At 42.3% G+C, this 15,934-nt stretch overlaps 1 protein-coding gene across 1 annotated transcript in view; it reads right to left on the bottom strand.

Annotated features, from left to right (window-relative positions):
- Positions 1 to 15,934, bottom strand: part of ADGRG6 (adhesion G protein-coupled receptor G6) — a 131,480-nt gene that overhangs the window by 48,331 nt on the left and 67,215 nt on the right. The window contains exons 9-13 of the mRNA XM_056852758.1: positions 14,219 to 14,361; positions 9,176 to 9,290; positions 8,232 to 8,293; positions 7,272 to 7,479; positions 5,061 to 5,226 (exon numbers count right to left, since the gene is read on the bottom strand). Coding sequence (XP_056708736.1) covers positions 5,061 to 5,226; positions 7,272 to 7,479; positions 8,232 to 8,293; positions 9,176 to 9,290; positions 14,219 to 14,361 — 694 coding nt within the window. The remainder of the gene's footprint in view (positions 1 to 5,060; positions 5,227 to 7,271; positions 7,480 to 8,231; positions 8,294 to 9,175; positions 9,291 to 14,218; positions 14,362 to 15,934) is intronic.

The raw sequence follows: 15,934 nt of genomic DNA, 5'->3' as shown, positions 1-15,934 counted from the left end.
ACTAACAGAGGTGGTTTGCCAGTGCCTTCCTCTGCACAGCAACCCTGGTATTCCTTGGTGGTCTCCCATCCAAATACTAACCAGGGCTGACCCTGCTTAATTTCTGAGATCTGACGAGATCAGGCTAGCCTGGGCCATCCACACCATAATTAGAAGATGAAAAAACTCATTTCTCAATTAAATATAAATATTGTTGCATCCTTGGACCTTTGCTGTCTGCAGAAGCAGCCTTTCTGTGGTACAAGAAACTACTGAGGCAAGAGATTGGATGGAGATTTTGTCTTTCTCCTGCTTTCTGCCCCCACCCATATTATGTATGGTTTTATCCATGCAGGTTCCCCAAAACTTGCTAAATTATTTTTGGCACTGACAGATGACTCATGGGAGATGACAGGAAAAAACTGCCACCATCTTCTGTCATCTTTGCATATGAACCAGCTCATTATATTTAATGTTTTACCAGCATTGATACTGTAAAGTTATAGCATGTTCACAGCAAAAAAATTACTCATGGAGCAGACTAGCTGGCATATCTTGGAAATACACTGGCACAACCCAGAGATACACTGGTGCAGCATCTTTGTGCCATTGCACTGGTAGTGAGTGCCAGTGTGGTGTTGCCCCAGCCCCCTTCCAGCACAACCCTCTGTACCTACAGGGAAGGGCCACAGAGCGTGACTCCTTTAGTGGGCTCCCTAAACCATTGAAGCCTGGGAAAGCCCCCTCCCGAACCTGTGCAAAGTTATGCCAGCAAAACCTATGGCATAGCCCATAGGTGAAGGCAAAGAAACAAATGGTGCAGAGGGAAACAAATTATTTAATAATTTTAAAAACCTCATAGGTGGCCATGGAATCTAGAAAAATCACCCACCCACACACACACAGCTGCCATGCCCCAGTGCCCCGGGAACCACAAGAGACTGATGAACTCAGTGCCCAGCACCTATTCCGCAGAGCCATGGCACAGCAGTAGCAGTGTGGACATCTCAGCACAGAGCAATGTAAGTTCAATGCCCTCACCCCTCTTCCACAGGTCCCCCTCCTGCACCACTCTTACAGGTATTGGCCATCGCTGCACCGGGGCTGCCATGGCTGATGGTCTTGGGGAAGACAGCAATACACCACTGAGCTGGCAGGGGGCTGCCACCAACTGCAGCCCTTTGGGGATGGCACCCTGGAACCTACCCATCGCTGAGGTCAGCCCCAACAGAACCTGGAAGTGAATCACCATGGTGACCCCCAATGTAACCCCACCACCATGAAGAGTGTTGCCTCTCCCCCTAGAGACCCACCTGCCACCCGAGATGCCAAAACCCAGCCAGGCCTGACTGCCCTCGGAGGCAGACCCACCCACCAGTTGGCAGATACAACCTATAACATGGAAGATGATTGGTTCAGTAGCTGGCACCCCACAGCCCAGCCTCTCAACCTCTCCCACTCAGCAAGGCCTTGGGCATACTGGCCCACTATTGCTTCTTCCAGCAGCTTGTTTCCCATGTCCCTAACCCAGACACCTCCCCACCAGTTGTGGTGGTGGATGCTGCTGGATAACCATTTTATGGAGCACGGCACATACAGCAAAGAACTTGATAATGTTCTAGCTGGCTTATCAACAGCTGGAGTCAGGATACAGCGTGTCTCAGGAACAGGGCTGGGGAAATTCAGTAGTTAAGTCAAACAGTCCAAGCTCAATAGGGAGCCAGAGGAGTTGCCAAAGCCAGTTATCAGTCCAAGGTCGGGTAAGTTCAGGAATCAATCACAACGGGATCAGCAGGTTACATGTGTGGCAAACAAGTTGCAGCCACACCCTGCAACTCCTTCCCGGGAGCTTTATAGCTGACGCTTGCCTCTAAGAATCAGCACTCTTCATCTGACAGCACTCTTCATCTGAGCTTCCCCCATGTAGCTTATACCTGGCAGCCAATCTTGTGCTGCGCTGGCATTTATGCATCTCTGTGCGCAGGCTTCTGCGGCAGCCTTCCACGGGGGCTGGTGATCCTGGAGAGCTGGGGCCAAGGTCTGGGGCTGCTGCCTCTGGTGTAGGAGGTGCCTCTGGCCTGTGTAATGGCTGCACCTCCGAGAGTGCCTGGGTCTGGTCTTTCTGCTGGCTCTCCGCTGACAGCCTTGGGCTGGCCACACAGGGTCCCTCTTCCTCCAAGGAGTCCTCACTATTGTGGAACGCAGGCTGGACCATGACAGGAAATGGTCTGCATGGCCCTGTGGCCCCTGGTGTGGTACAGTGAGCGGAACTGCATCTTCAGTATGCCTACCATCTTCATGTGGGTGCGATGGGACACATACCTTTAGGGGATGGAAGATAGGGGTGAGATGGCTACAGATATAGGGCATGGTTGTACCACTTGTGGTACTTGCAGGTCCCGCCAACTGATGCATTGCTTTCCAATTCCCCCAAGGCTCCTTCACCTTGATTTCACCTTAATTACTCCGCCTGAAGCATAATTGTGCCGTCACCCCTTTCAGATGAGCTGTAGAAGCCAGGTCGATCATCCTCCAGATCTGGGCAAGCATTTATGAATGAGACATAACAGTGGGCAGATGCCACATCCTCAGATGTAGGTGGAAGCCACATGGGATGAATGGGGGGCAGCTGCCAGGGTTGAAGTATGTCCTGGCCCAGCTCCAGATGGTGCAGCCAGAACACCCTCTGGTGGATCTGGGGATTCATATCCATTGGCAGCCCCACAGTTATGGGGACCACAACCACTGCAGCGTATCCCCCACCATCTCATGCATGCTGGTGGCCTCTGAGACAGAGCAGCTGGCAACTCGTTGCAAGTGGAAGGATGCTATGGCCTGGAGTCAACTGTGCTTGGAGGGACTCACTGCAGCTTAGGGAGTGGCTACTGGGTGCCTTCAGCAGCTGGTGGCTGTTGCTGGGGACATGAATAGGAGGTGTGAGCCTTTGGTACAAGCCAATGGGACCTTGGCCTGAAGCCTGAGTCAGTTGTGCCAGTGGGTCAGGTACGAGCCCCAGATATTGGATTATTTAAATTCTGTTTGTTTAAATTTTATTTTGAGTTTAATTTGTGTTCTGCTTCAAGTCTCCACTGTGGGAGAGAAATAGGGTAGAAATGCATAAATAAATAGATCATGTCTGTCCTGATGAACATTTCACTAGCTCACTAGGATCTGGACAGCTTAAAAAATAGCCAAATTTAGTGGAAAAGTGGGTAGTGGATTTTTTCAAATGTGCCAGGCAGCTGCTTGGTAATATTGAGAAAGAGACATTGTACTGTTGGTGAACTGTGAACTGAAGTACCAAGAGAAAGCAGTCTGTATGCAAACAATTTTGCAGCTGTACAGTGTCTGCCTCTAGAACAGGACAACTTGTTCAGTTAAGCATATACACGAACATAAGTTTTTCAACACTTACATTTATCAAGAACATGTTGAGGTGTGCCCTAAGAGCTGAACATTTTGATGGCTTTTTAAAAAAAACCTGTATATTCTTTAGAGCCTGACACAATTATTGATAATGTATTACACAAGGCGCTGTAAGCAATATTCTTCCTGATTACACGTGAGATACTGCAGGGTTTTAACTGTTGTATTTATTTGTTGAGCTTGTTTTTTTTTCATTTTGTAATCTGCCTTGAGAAATTCTTCTCAAAAGGAATGTAGGAAATTTTGTTTATCTATTTAAATAAACAGAATTTGGGCAAAAATATTCATGTTTTCTGCAACCATCTTTCTCATAATTGAACTCTTATGTGGGAAATGCCTCAGGAAATCTCAGAATCAGAGTGATGGAGTTAGGCAGGGTTTCTGCTGGTTAGGAAGGGGCCACCGGCACCAGGCTTCTCTGGAGCACTAGGCTCTTCCTTGTAACCTTATGTATATGCAGGGCCACTCTGATGCTTTTCCCAGGGCCCTTTTTACTTCCCAGCCTTCCCTCTACAGCAGTTTATTTTAAGATCTGTATAGCAGAAGCAGTCTTATTCTGTATGCCAGATATTGTATGTTAGATGTTATAAGGGGCTTTTAAAACTGAACTGGTCAAAAAGGAGCATATAAACTTCTGAAATAAATAATCATATCTAATTCCCAACCATGAACTGCACATTTGCCCTAGTGTAAATGTAATGTAAATGTTTATTGATGCAGCACAAGCTAGACAACAATATAAATATACACTTATAAAATACAAAATTATAGGACGCCAGGCATACTTATAAAAATTCTACCTTATTATAGCAATTAAAATTCCTTGCTTAGCAAGAGGTTACAAGATTAGTGTTCATCTGAGTTACCGAGGCCCACTCTTAAGTGGCAAGTCTTACAAATGAGTGCACAGAATGCCCTAGTGTAAAGATGAAATGTCCACACAATAAGGCCCTTTGAGAATTAGGTAGATATTTCTGAAATCATAGGGAAACCCCCACACTTGCAACAACCTACAAACCTACAACCTACAATCTAAAACCGACAAATGTAAAAATTGGGCCAGTTAACCACATGGAAATGCACAGAGAGATCTATGAAAGTGCAGCTTGTTGCAACTGTCACACACAAAAATACAGTGACCTAGATCTCATGACACTATACCACGATACCTCAGCCACCATTCGGAGACATTCTGCTAGACAACCCCATGTAACGGTCATAGATCAGTTGACAGAGGGAGCTTAGAGCTGAAAGAACATAAGACACACTTTCAGTTCTAAGCCCCTATTTCCCCAAAGCCATGACCAACTAGTTCATCAAATTGTGCATATCTGCCCCATCCGCTGGCCAGTGGGTGGCTGGGGGGTTTGGAACTGGAAATATGCAAGGTTCACCTTCAGCTATCAGTCCCTGCTCAACTAAGCAGGAAAGGCTTGGAGCTGGCGAAGGGGGAAGGAAGAAACAAGAGGAGAGGAAGCAAGAAGGCCGCCCATGGGGAAAACGGGATATCTCCAGCCCATGAGTCCTGGCAGGTCTCTTTCTTGTAGTGAACAAATTACAATATAAACCATTCAATCATTGGCAAGTTAGCCAATGTAAATCCTGTGTATGTATTACTGTATTTCACCAGTTATGTGCAATTGTGTGATCTGTACCTGAAAGTCTGAAGCATTGTTCTGAGAACCAACACTAAAGGTGGATCCACTGAATAAAGTTGAATTTAGAGATGAAACACCAAGTGCCAGATTCCGTGTTGAGATGCTCATGGAGGGCCCCGTAAACTGAATCTTTAAAGCTAAGGCATCAATGGTCTTTATAGCTCTAAAATCAAGCAGAACATGATGAATTTTTAAAAGATTTTTTTATTAAAGCAGTAGTAATAAAAGTACCTCAGCACCCACAGGAAACACTTTGTCTTTGAATTATAAGCAAACATGAAGTATGGTATAAATTTTATTTGCCAATTTATTTTCCTAGAGCCCCGTGGCGCAGAGTGGTAAGCTGCAGTACTGCAGTCAAAAGCTCTATCACGACCTGAGTTCGATCCCAAAGGAAGTTGGTTTCAGGTAGCCGGCTCGAGGTTGACTCAGCCTTCCATCCTTCCGAGGTCGGTAAAATGAGGACCCAGCTTGCTGGGGGTAAAGGGAAGATGACTGGGGAAGGCACTGGCAAACCACCCCGTAAACAAAGTCTGCCTAGTAAACGTCAGGATGTGACCCCATGGGTCAGGAATGACCAGGTGCTTGCATAGGGGACCTTTACCTTACCTTAATTTATTTTCCTAGATGCCAAAATATTGAAAGATAGTTCCTTAGGAACTACTTCTCCACAATTTATGTAATCCTGGAGGGACCCTGAAGCAACTTTTTGAAGTCATACTGATACATTTCAGCTAGATTCAAGTCCAATAGCACCTGAGACCAACAAGATTTTCAGGGTCAGTGGAGGACCTACATTTTTTGGGACCCTGAAGCTCTAACTGATGCCTGAACTACATTTGAACTGAAGCCTTGAACTACATTTTTGGGACCCTGAAGCCTTTGCAACCAGCAACAATAGGGCAACATCCAACAAGTTTCAAAGGGCCTTGCTACCCTTGCAAGGACTTCGAGGCCCAGAGAATAGGGTGGTGGGGTGGAATCCTTGAAAATGGTCCATACAGTGAGCCCCTTTCCAACAGCAACGAGGTCTGGGTAACCCCTGTTATCTTCCTCAATGGGGTTGTTCTATGGCAGATATATTGGTTTATTCTCTAATAGAGAGACAGAAGGTCATCAGAGGGGGCTCGTTAGGATAATGAGGTGAAAATCTGATTTTTGGTGTTAAAATGCACAAGCGAGATGAATGCAGCCTGAATTGAGAATTCAGATGCCTTTTTATGGTTCCGATTGGCTCTAGCCTAAGGGCTGAGCGATAGAACTATTAAGCCATGCACCAATGAAGGATTCAAGGTTCCAGCTGCCAAAATGTAGGCCATGAATAGATTCTGGCGAGCTTATCAAGCCCATACAGGTGGGGGTTCGGGCGCTGTAAGCCCCCAAGAAAATTTTGAAATTTGACCAGTTACAGGAACATTTTTGGCCATATCAAAGGGGTATTAGAGCATATTCTAAGGTCAATATTAAGTTCTTCAATCCATTGGCTTATGATTCTATCACAAAAACAGCCTTATTTTAATAACAAACACAAAGCCATCATTTTGTTGAAAAATTCACTCATTAAAAACAAAAAGTTGCTTCAGGGCCCCTCCAGGATTAGGGCCCCTAAAGCTTAAACTTCATTAGTTTCATACTAGACCCGCCCCTGTTTGGGGTTTAAGCTTTCAAGAGTCAAATTTCTCCCTTTGTTAGATTTCTAATGGGGGTGGGCTTTGACTCTCAAGAGTTTACTCTGAAACCTTGTTGGTTTCTAAGCTGCTATTGGACTTGAATCTAGCAGTTCCAGTGCTGACCAATGAAGTTACCCTCTGAAACCAATACTTCAGTTAATACTGAGCTCTGTGTAGTGATGTTCTGGGAACATGAGAGCATAACCCAACCCTATCACTTTTACTCCTTTTTTTATTTCTTCTAACATCAACTTTCCCTTACCTCAAAATGATGAATATGCTCGAATCTGTGATTTCCCAATTAGTATATTTGAAAAGAAATTATTATTTATTCATCTTACTTGGGGTAAGTGAATACCACAATACACAGAAATCGTTATACTGATTATGGGCCCTTTGTGCACTACCAAATTTGTTTTCAAATAACAGATTGTCTATAGACAGTGCAATCTTAGAAGCATGTAGCTCATCTTAGAATTGCAGTTTAAACATTCTCAGACTTTCTTTATTGTCTTTCCTTTCTAAAAAAAACACTTACTCAGAAGATGCTGCCGCCAAAACATTGTCAGAACTGGTCAGAATATTGGAAAAGATTGTGACCACAGTAGAACCCAAAGACTCATCAATTTCCTCATCATTCACAATTTTTTTAAGCTTCTGGACAACATCATTAACTTTGTCTGAAGTCAACTGCTGCCCTTCTCCAGTGAGATTCAACAGCTGATTGGCTATATCAGCTGCATTTTCTGAAGGGGAACAGAATAGAACAAAACCTTTAGTGCCCCCACAAGAACCAAAGAAATGGTCAATTTCAATTAAATTTAAAATGCAAATAATTGTGCTATGGAATAAATGAAAATTTGTTGTACTGAAAAGGTATTGATTTAGGTACTGATCCTGATCTAGTTTATAAATTTGCAACCAGCTTCATGTACTTGACCAGTTGAAATTAGAGCAACTTTGCTACAACTTTAGTTTGTAGCAATACTGATTTATTAATTGCTTATTCACAACATTTATATCCCACTTTTCTATCTATAATGGCATCTGAGATGGCTTTAACACAAAACAAAAAACACAGTAAAAAAAATAAAAAGAAGAATTTAGCATTAGGCAAACAATGAAAGTTTCTGAAATCAATGGAGAACTATTACTAATTGTATCCTAGACTCTAGCAGAGTAGTGCCAGTGTGATGTAGTGGTCAGAATGTCAGATTAGGATCTGGCAGATCCAGGTTCAAATCCCCACTTTACCATGGAACTTTGCTCTCTCAATCTAACCTACCTCACACGGTTGTTGTGAGGATAAAAGAGAACTATGTAAATTGCTTTGGGTCCCTACTGGGGAGAAAGGTGGGGTATAAAGGAAGTAAATTAATTAATTAAACATAACTATACTTTTCCAGGAGAGTACCAGAGGAAGTATGAGAGAGCAGCAATAAATGTGTAACCCAACAAACAACATTCTTTATCATTCAGTATGTACTAAAACACTTGCCTGAGCAGTTTCTCAGGTCAGGAGGGCCCCAGAATGATGTGAAATTTTGTCGATCTAGAAAACTATAAAGAGCAATAAAATAGGCTTTTAAAAAATTTACTACATTGTTTAGACAGCACAGTTTTTTAATCAGTTACGCACTCCTCCTAAATAATTCTTCACAATTCAAACCCTAATTGGAGTGCCTTCTCAACTCCTGTAACATTTTGCCGCTGCATCACTCCCATTCCATCCACCCAGCCCATCACACCGTACCTTAAGTCCGGCTTGAGATGGCAAGGTATTTCTGCTGTTTGTAGCTTTGTGCATAGCTCAGCCAGCTAAATGTAAGACTTCATGGAAGCCACAATCAATGCATTTAAGTTATCATAAAATTGTTTTTGTTATTCTAACATAAGGCATTCTTCACTCCATTTCTCTGTTTCTACAACACTTGCAGAAACCTGACAAGAAATGCCAAAACAGAACATACCACTGCCTCTATAGTGTGCTAACAGTGCAGTCCTAAGCAGGTCTACTCAGAATTCTGTTGAAGTCTACTCAAGTGGGGCTTAGCCCTAGGAAAGTGTTCGTAGGAGTACACTGAAGGAATACTTTGTATTTTCAAAAGAGAGCAAACTATATTGTATGGGCAATATTTATTGTTCCATTTCCTCTCATTTTCTTTAATGGTAAAAAGCAACTGTGGGTCCCTAAAATTGGATCAGGCCAGGGATGCTTGGGGGGGGGGGGTACCCATTTTCCTCATGATAATTCCATGAAATTGTCCCCTCTAACATAATCTATTAGCCATGGTACGACATATCTATCCCCAGCACAGATAATAGACACTGTAAAGCAGGGGCAACTCTCCCAGTACCACAGCCCCAAATCAATTCCCCCACAACTTCTTCTCAGTGTTACCATTAGTTTGGACTTAACCATTATGATTTTTGAACTCCTACCATGTTCTGGATGCAATCTGGGTGGAGCTGCCATGACATAATATGAAGTTGGTCACTGTTGGTCGGGTTTCTGGCCAGAAATAATTTTCAGGGGCTTTCCCTGCCATGCATTTCTCTACAATATCAAACATAATCCAAACGAATAAGAAAAAATAAATAAACATTGTTTAAATCAGCCTCCTTTGATACACACATTCTCTTTATACTAAGCCATTTTTGCCTGCACATGGCTGCTTCTATCAGTAAAGATGAACTGATACTTGAATGGAAAGGTATAACTGAAGTATGTTAGCTCTATATTTTTACCATTAGAAAGAAAAGCAGTATAATTTATCTGCTTATAGTCTGCCTTTCTCACTGAGACTTACTGTGCAATCCTAAAGAGGGGGTGGAGCCACACAGGAGTCAGCATGACCCCTACACAGGCGTCTGTGCCACTTGCGCTGTGCAAAGTCGCACAGACGCCAACGTAGGGTGACTTACAGCAGCCCCTGGGCGCCGTGCTGCCTCCCCAGCAGTGTTATCCCAGCATAAGAGGCCATGCAGGAACCCAAGGGGCGTTCCCAGGGGCAGAGCTGCCCTTAGGAAGCTTCCTAAGCCCTTTCAGGTTGAAAACATGCCATTTTGCAGGTGCTGAGATATGCCTGCAAAATTGTGGCGCAGACCCAAGGAACTCTATGGGGACTTCCACGTGTTTTTTTCCAGAACAATAATTTTATATTATTTTTTGGGTTTGCTGCACTGGGAGCAAGCTGCTCTGGAGGAGGTGTGGCGGAAGCGCCGCCTCTGGCTGCCGCTGCACCCCCCCCCCCAGGAATGGGCTGCCTCGATGGATTACAAAATATAGAAAACAATTCAATTACACAGCATAAGGCACACAATAAAGAATGCTGTAGGATTGAATTAGAAAACAATGCAAAAAATGGTCTAAAGCCTGGGCGAAATAAATTAAAACAAAGATTATTAAAAAATATATGCACAAATTAAAACAATTTAAAAGCACAGCCCTCCATCAAACACCCTCCATCAAACACCCTCTGAATATTATACATTAATTTTATAGATGGGGGTTAATGCTAAGGCACTTGGATTATGGCAAAACTAACCCTGAAATTGATTTGGAAGAGAAAACCTCCCTTAATGAATGTCAAAATAATGTGTTATCTAACATGTGTGGGGAGGCATACAAATGAATATCCAGGTGGCAAAATTGGCTTCCTTACAGGAATGGTTATATCCAGGTGAGTTCTTGGCTACAGAACACGAGGTTTTGGGAAAGGGCCTGGAAAAAGAAATTTATTAAATTCCCCTAGGTTGTTTCAGTTTTAAATATCTGATAAAAGTTTAAACCTGGTATTGACTCCAGATCTCTCACATTGTTATCAATGTTATATAATGATTAATTTATCTTAGAGCCAATTGAAATAGCTAATTTTAGACTTGGGAAGGATTTTGATTTACATGTGTTAAAACATTTTGTAGAAAATGAAACATTTGCCTTATGGCCAAGTGGTGGATAGAATAGGTGGTATTAGACCACCTTTCCCAATAACTACAATGTAGAAATGTGGCTTTTTCTGATCAAAGAAAATATGGGCTTTTATATGATAACTCGTTATTTGAAAATACAGTGAAATCTGATATCTGGTTTAAAGAGCAGAATTGATGGCCTACCTTTAAGTTTGGATGAGACCCTTTGTACTCCTAATACGAAATGCAAGAAAAAACTGGCCTTTAGTAGCCTTGTGGAATGGTAGAACTAGAAAAATTAACATACCATTTTTGTCATCTGCCTTAAGGGAGAATTTTGACACTGCATAGACTATGTCTAATTTACTCATGTACAAGATAATTAATGGCATTGTGGAAAGGAGTGTGCTGATTTTAAAATATTTCTGGGCTGTGTTCAACTAAAGACATTTTGGCTGTAATTAAGGAAGTAACAGGATAATAATAATATTTATTGGTACAATCAGACCAGTAAAAACTATACAACAATAAATCTTGAATGAACAATATAAAAAAGGATTTTTTAAAAGTGAGACGTATTTATATAAATTTTAAGAACACTTTACATAAAATTGGATGGAGTAGAAAAAAGTGCAACAAGTACCAATAACATCATTCTAGCAGAGGTCTATGAAGCTTCATAGAGACAGCACAAAATCTGGCAACCTGAGTTGTAACCTGAGGGTTCTCGCTGCTTAACAATTTCGCGACCCTGGTTGGCCACTGTGTGAGCAGACTGCTGGACTTGATGGGCCTTGGTCTGATCCAGCAGGGCTTTTCTTATGTTCTTATGACCCTATCCGTTGAGTCCCGGCCTGGAAATCTTACCAACAATGGAGAAATCATTTCAGCACGAGCATTTTCATGAAGAGGGCAGAACAGTAAAATGTGTTCCGTGGTATCAACCTGCCCACTGCCACACAGACAAAATCTTTGAGCCTTGGGGATTTTTTTTATAACGACCCTCTAGTAAGGCTGAGGGCAATGCTGAGCATCTGGCAAGTGTGAATGCTCTTCTATGTCTATTTGCTTCAAGGGAAAGCAAATATGTGGCTGGCGCCAACAGGTATCTAGTTGTGGCTGAGGCAATAAAGGATGGTGTTCTAGTCAAGTCTAATTGTTGTCCAATGTCCTTAACTCTCTGTTTAACTGATGTTATCGCCTGATCTAAGCTTAGCTCTAATATAAAGTAGGTAGAAAAACCTAAGTGGGCTAATTTGAAGTAACAAGTTATGTTGTGACTATTATTCCAAAGTTGATTTCACTTGGCTATTTTAAACATATTGTGAAGGATGTTGTCCATGAATTAGTTATGAATCTGCTTACTGGTGCTAAAATGAGCATTGCTTCTTTATGGAAATCTGCTGGCTCATCTTTACAGAATATTTGGTATTGAAGAACAGGGTCAATTGCTCTCATGTCTAAGTTGATATACTTCAGGAGAACTGAAAACAATGTACTGGCAGACAAATCTTTGAGCTTATTGGAATAAGATGATGGGTTGGATCCAAGGCCAGTTTCCCTCTGTGGAAAGGATGGCAGTTTTACTGAGTGTCACTGTCCTGTTCTCCATTTTTTATCTTGCCGCCACATCAAGCAGGGGCAGAGCATAGGGGAGGGAGGTTGCTTGTCGTAGCCGGAAACCTGGCCACCCCTGTATATTAACCTGGCTGCGCTGGGTAATGGGTTGGCTGATTGAGAGAGAGAGAGAAAGAGCACAACGTGAAAGAAAGAGATGGACATCACCATGGCTGAGTAAATACCTCTCCAGCAATGTGACTTTTTTCATGAACAAGAACTGATGTGACTCAACAGTTTTGGTTCCAGAGCTATATATAAAAATGATTCACTTGTCTAGTTACACTTTCTATGTTTCTTCAGTAAGATCAACAGGGCTATCAAAACTCTGATTTTTTGCTTTATAAAGAGACAAAACTTTTTCAGTGGTGGAGCCTTTCTGTGAAATTCCCTTGCCACTGAGGCTTGCCTGGATGCTACCCTGCTGCCTTTTAGGTGCCAGGCCAAATTTTTTTTTTTTTTACCTAAGCTTTCAAGGGGTTGATCTTTTAAAATCATTTTTAGAGTTTGCATCTAGCCTGAGAATTGTTTTATGAGTCAACTTGGAGACTCCAGTTGGTGCAGAGTGCTGCAAGTTGGTAACTGTCAGGAGCGTGAATACTGCACCCTTTCTGCAGTCACTGCATTGGCTGTCCATCAGTTACTGAACTCAGTTCAAGCTATTGGCTGCCACATATTAAAGGGTTATCAACCTTTATCTTCTTTGACCCTAATATCTGCAAGACTGCCTCTCCACCTGTGTCTCCCCCTTGACAACTTTGCTCATGTGACCAGAGCCACCCTTCAAATGGACTAGGTAAACAACTGCCTGTGCATGTGCCTTCTCAGTAGTGGCCCCTACCAGTAGAATGGCCTGCCTGTGGTGGTCAATATGGCTCCCATGTTCCTGGCATTTCACAAACTATGTCAAACAGAATTCTTCAGGAGAGCATTTTTATAAAGGTAATAGGGATATATTATAACATATTGATCCAGCAAAACGCACTGTTTCTACGTATGTATTACCATGTCCTGTATTGTTTGACACATCGTGTTATATACAACATGTTTAATACTTTCAGCCCACTCCTGAGCTGGCGGCGTGCGGAGACGGCAGGGAGGAGGCACCGCTGCGGTGCCTCCTAAGCGGTTTCCCACACGCCGAAAACATTTTAAAAGCCTTTTTGCGGCTTTTTAAATTTTAAATGGGGCTTTTTAACCCCATAGAGAAAAGGCAGGTGCTAAAAAGCAGGCGCAGCAACGCCATTCTTGGCACCAGCATCCAGGGCCAAAAGGGGGCAGGAAGCTGCCAAAAGGCAGCTCCTCCCCCACAAACGCCCCGGGAACGCTTCCTGGGATGCCAGAATGACCCCTGTAACACCGGCGTGGGCCTTTACGCCAGTGGGACACTGGCGGAAGGCCCCGCTGGTGTCCAGGGGCGGCACTGCCATGGCAGCGCCCACAAACCGGCGTAAGTAGCCCAGACGCCAGTGTGGAGGACCCCAATGCCGGTGCAGCGTCTTCCTAGACTCCTGAGGACTTTCGTCCTCAGAAGTCAGGAATGTGCTGTTATACTTTGTTAAGATGACAGCTCCATTTCAAATGTCTTCCATCCTAGTCCTATCAGACTGCTTTAGATGTGTCATTCTATTGATTGCTTTCATTTACATAGCGTAATCTGCCTTGAGCCTCAGTAAGAAAGGAAAACTATAAATAACATAAATAAATAAATTTTATTTATTTAAGACTGGGTTTTTAATATTTATGGCTCCCATTGCTTTAAGTTTAACTCTGTAAGCCACCACAAGAATTTTAGCTGGAGAGGCAACATAATAAAGAAATAAATAGCAGTTTAAAGAAACAGCATAATCTGAAACAGAATTCTGAAAAAAAAATTGAACTGTGAAAAGAAGTATGTTGAATTTTTTTAATTAAACAAAATACAGATAACTGTCAAGTGGAAGCCGCTATACTTACCAACAGGATCAACATATACTTCATGAAGTCTTAAGCCATTCCCCATTGTATCATTGCTGCTTATAAGCTTATTCCGAATTGTTCTTTCTTCTAAACTGATATTATTTGTAGAATTGTAAACCAAAAGAGCCCGGACTTCAAGACTGCAAAGAAATATACCCAGTTACTCAATCAGCATGCGAAATAACAGAATGACATTTTAAACAAGGTTTATGAGGAAACGCTGAATCACGTTATCTTCTCTATAGAATTCTCCAAACATAAAGGAAGAAAACGCTTCTTTATGGACTTTCCAGCAAGAAAAGATTAAATAAATTAAAATTCTATCATTTGCAATTTAATCTTGAATACGTACATGACTCCCACATATATTCTTAGTTATTAATCTACACTCTTGGGAAATAATCATGAAAGTTTCTTCCCAAAAACTTGATAAAAAAGAAAATGAAATACCTGAAAGTAACATTGGGCTGTTAGTTGGGAAAGAGTGAGGCGTACAGATGTTGAGAGGTGGAACCTGTATCCAACCAGTTTGCTCAGCGAAGCATGGAGTCTTCCTCCAGTGGAAGGAGACTTCCTGGGGGTAACAAGCTCTGCTGGCAGATCTCCTTCAGCCAGACAAGGGCTTAACAGCTGAACAAAATGGCAGGATCTACCCTTGTGTCTTCTGTTCTTTAACTTTCATTGCAGGTTGAATTGAGAAAAGATCCTTGATAGCATTGCTAGAAAGGATTGCTAGAAGTCTAGAGTACAAGAGCATATCAGGACAAGGGGAGGTATCATTGCTTCCACAGCCATCCTCTTAATAGAAGGAGGAAACATTATTGATCCTGCTGCCCTTTTCATGGCCACCAGTCAGTCAATCCAGAAGCTTATTGACAGCCTCTGGTTAATTATGTGAAGCAAATATGTGCAACAGATTAACAAAAAAAACTTTACAGCTGCATAAAAAAACAGAATGATTTTATCTTTCACCTTTGGTCTTTAGTAGTAATAGTAATACATGCATCTTTTCCAGGAGAAAATTAGCGTGTGTGAGTGTGTGATTTTGAACAGAAAAACAGCAGCAATGTGAGAGCTAAATTTCTTTTCTTGCTCAAGGCTGTAGCCTTCCAAAACTCATTTGTAGTTTTTAAAGTTATTTGAAAGTTATAAGCAACTAATTTGGCCAGTTACATTAGATCATTTGAAACAGAGGGTTTAAATCATCATGGCAGAATGACCAACACAACATTATGCCTTCCTACCTACTGGAATGGGCGCTGGCCCACTAGCATTTTCCAGGTACTATTAAAGTGGGGGAAAATGTTTTGGGGCAGAACTCATTTGTTTAGAAAATTTATACTTCTCATTTAAGTACAGAAATGGGGATGGACTAGTCACTTTCTTAAACTGCCTAGGCACTCAATGTTAGCTGCCTAGGAGATGATGCTTTGAAACGCTGCGTGGGAACACATACTCAGAAGAACAGGCGATACACATACCAAGAGGATAATTTTATTTATTCAATAAACCCAAAGAAGCCAAAACACATGGGGATGTTATGATGGATTGGACCAAGTACAAAAGTGAGGTTAATTTTTCATGTATATAATACCCTCTCCAAACGTCATCTGTTTCCAAAAAAATGTACTGCATAGCCACTGAAACTGTCAAGAAGCTATTGTCGAAGGCTTTCACGGTCAGAGTTCATTGGTTCTTGTAGGTTATCCGGGC

The sequence above is a fragment of the Euleptes europaea genome, chromosome 7, assembly GCF_029931775.1.
Source record: "Euleptes europaea isolate rEulEur1 chromosome 7, rEulEur1.hap1, whole genome shotgun sequence".
Lineage (NCBI taxonomy): Eukaryota > Metazoa > Chordata > Lepidosauria > Squamata > Sphaerodactylidae > Euleptes > Euleptes europaea.
Note: the sequence above shows the minus strand (reverse complement) of the source record. Positions and strands in the feature narration are given on the sequence as shown.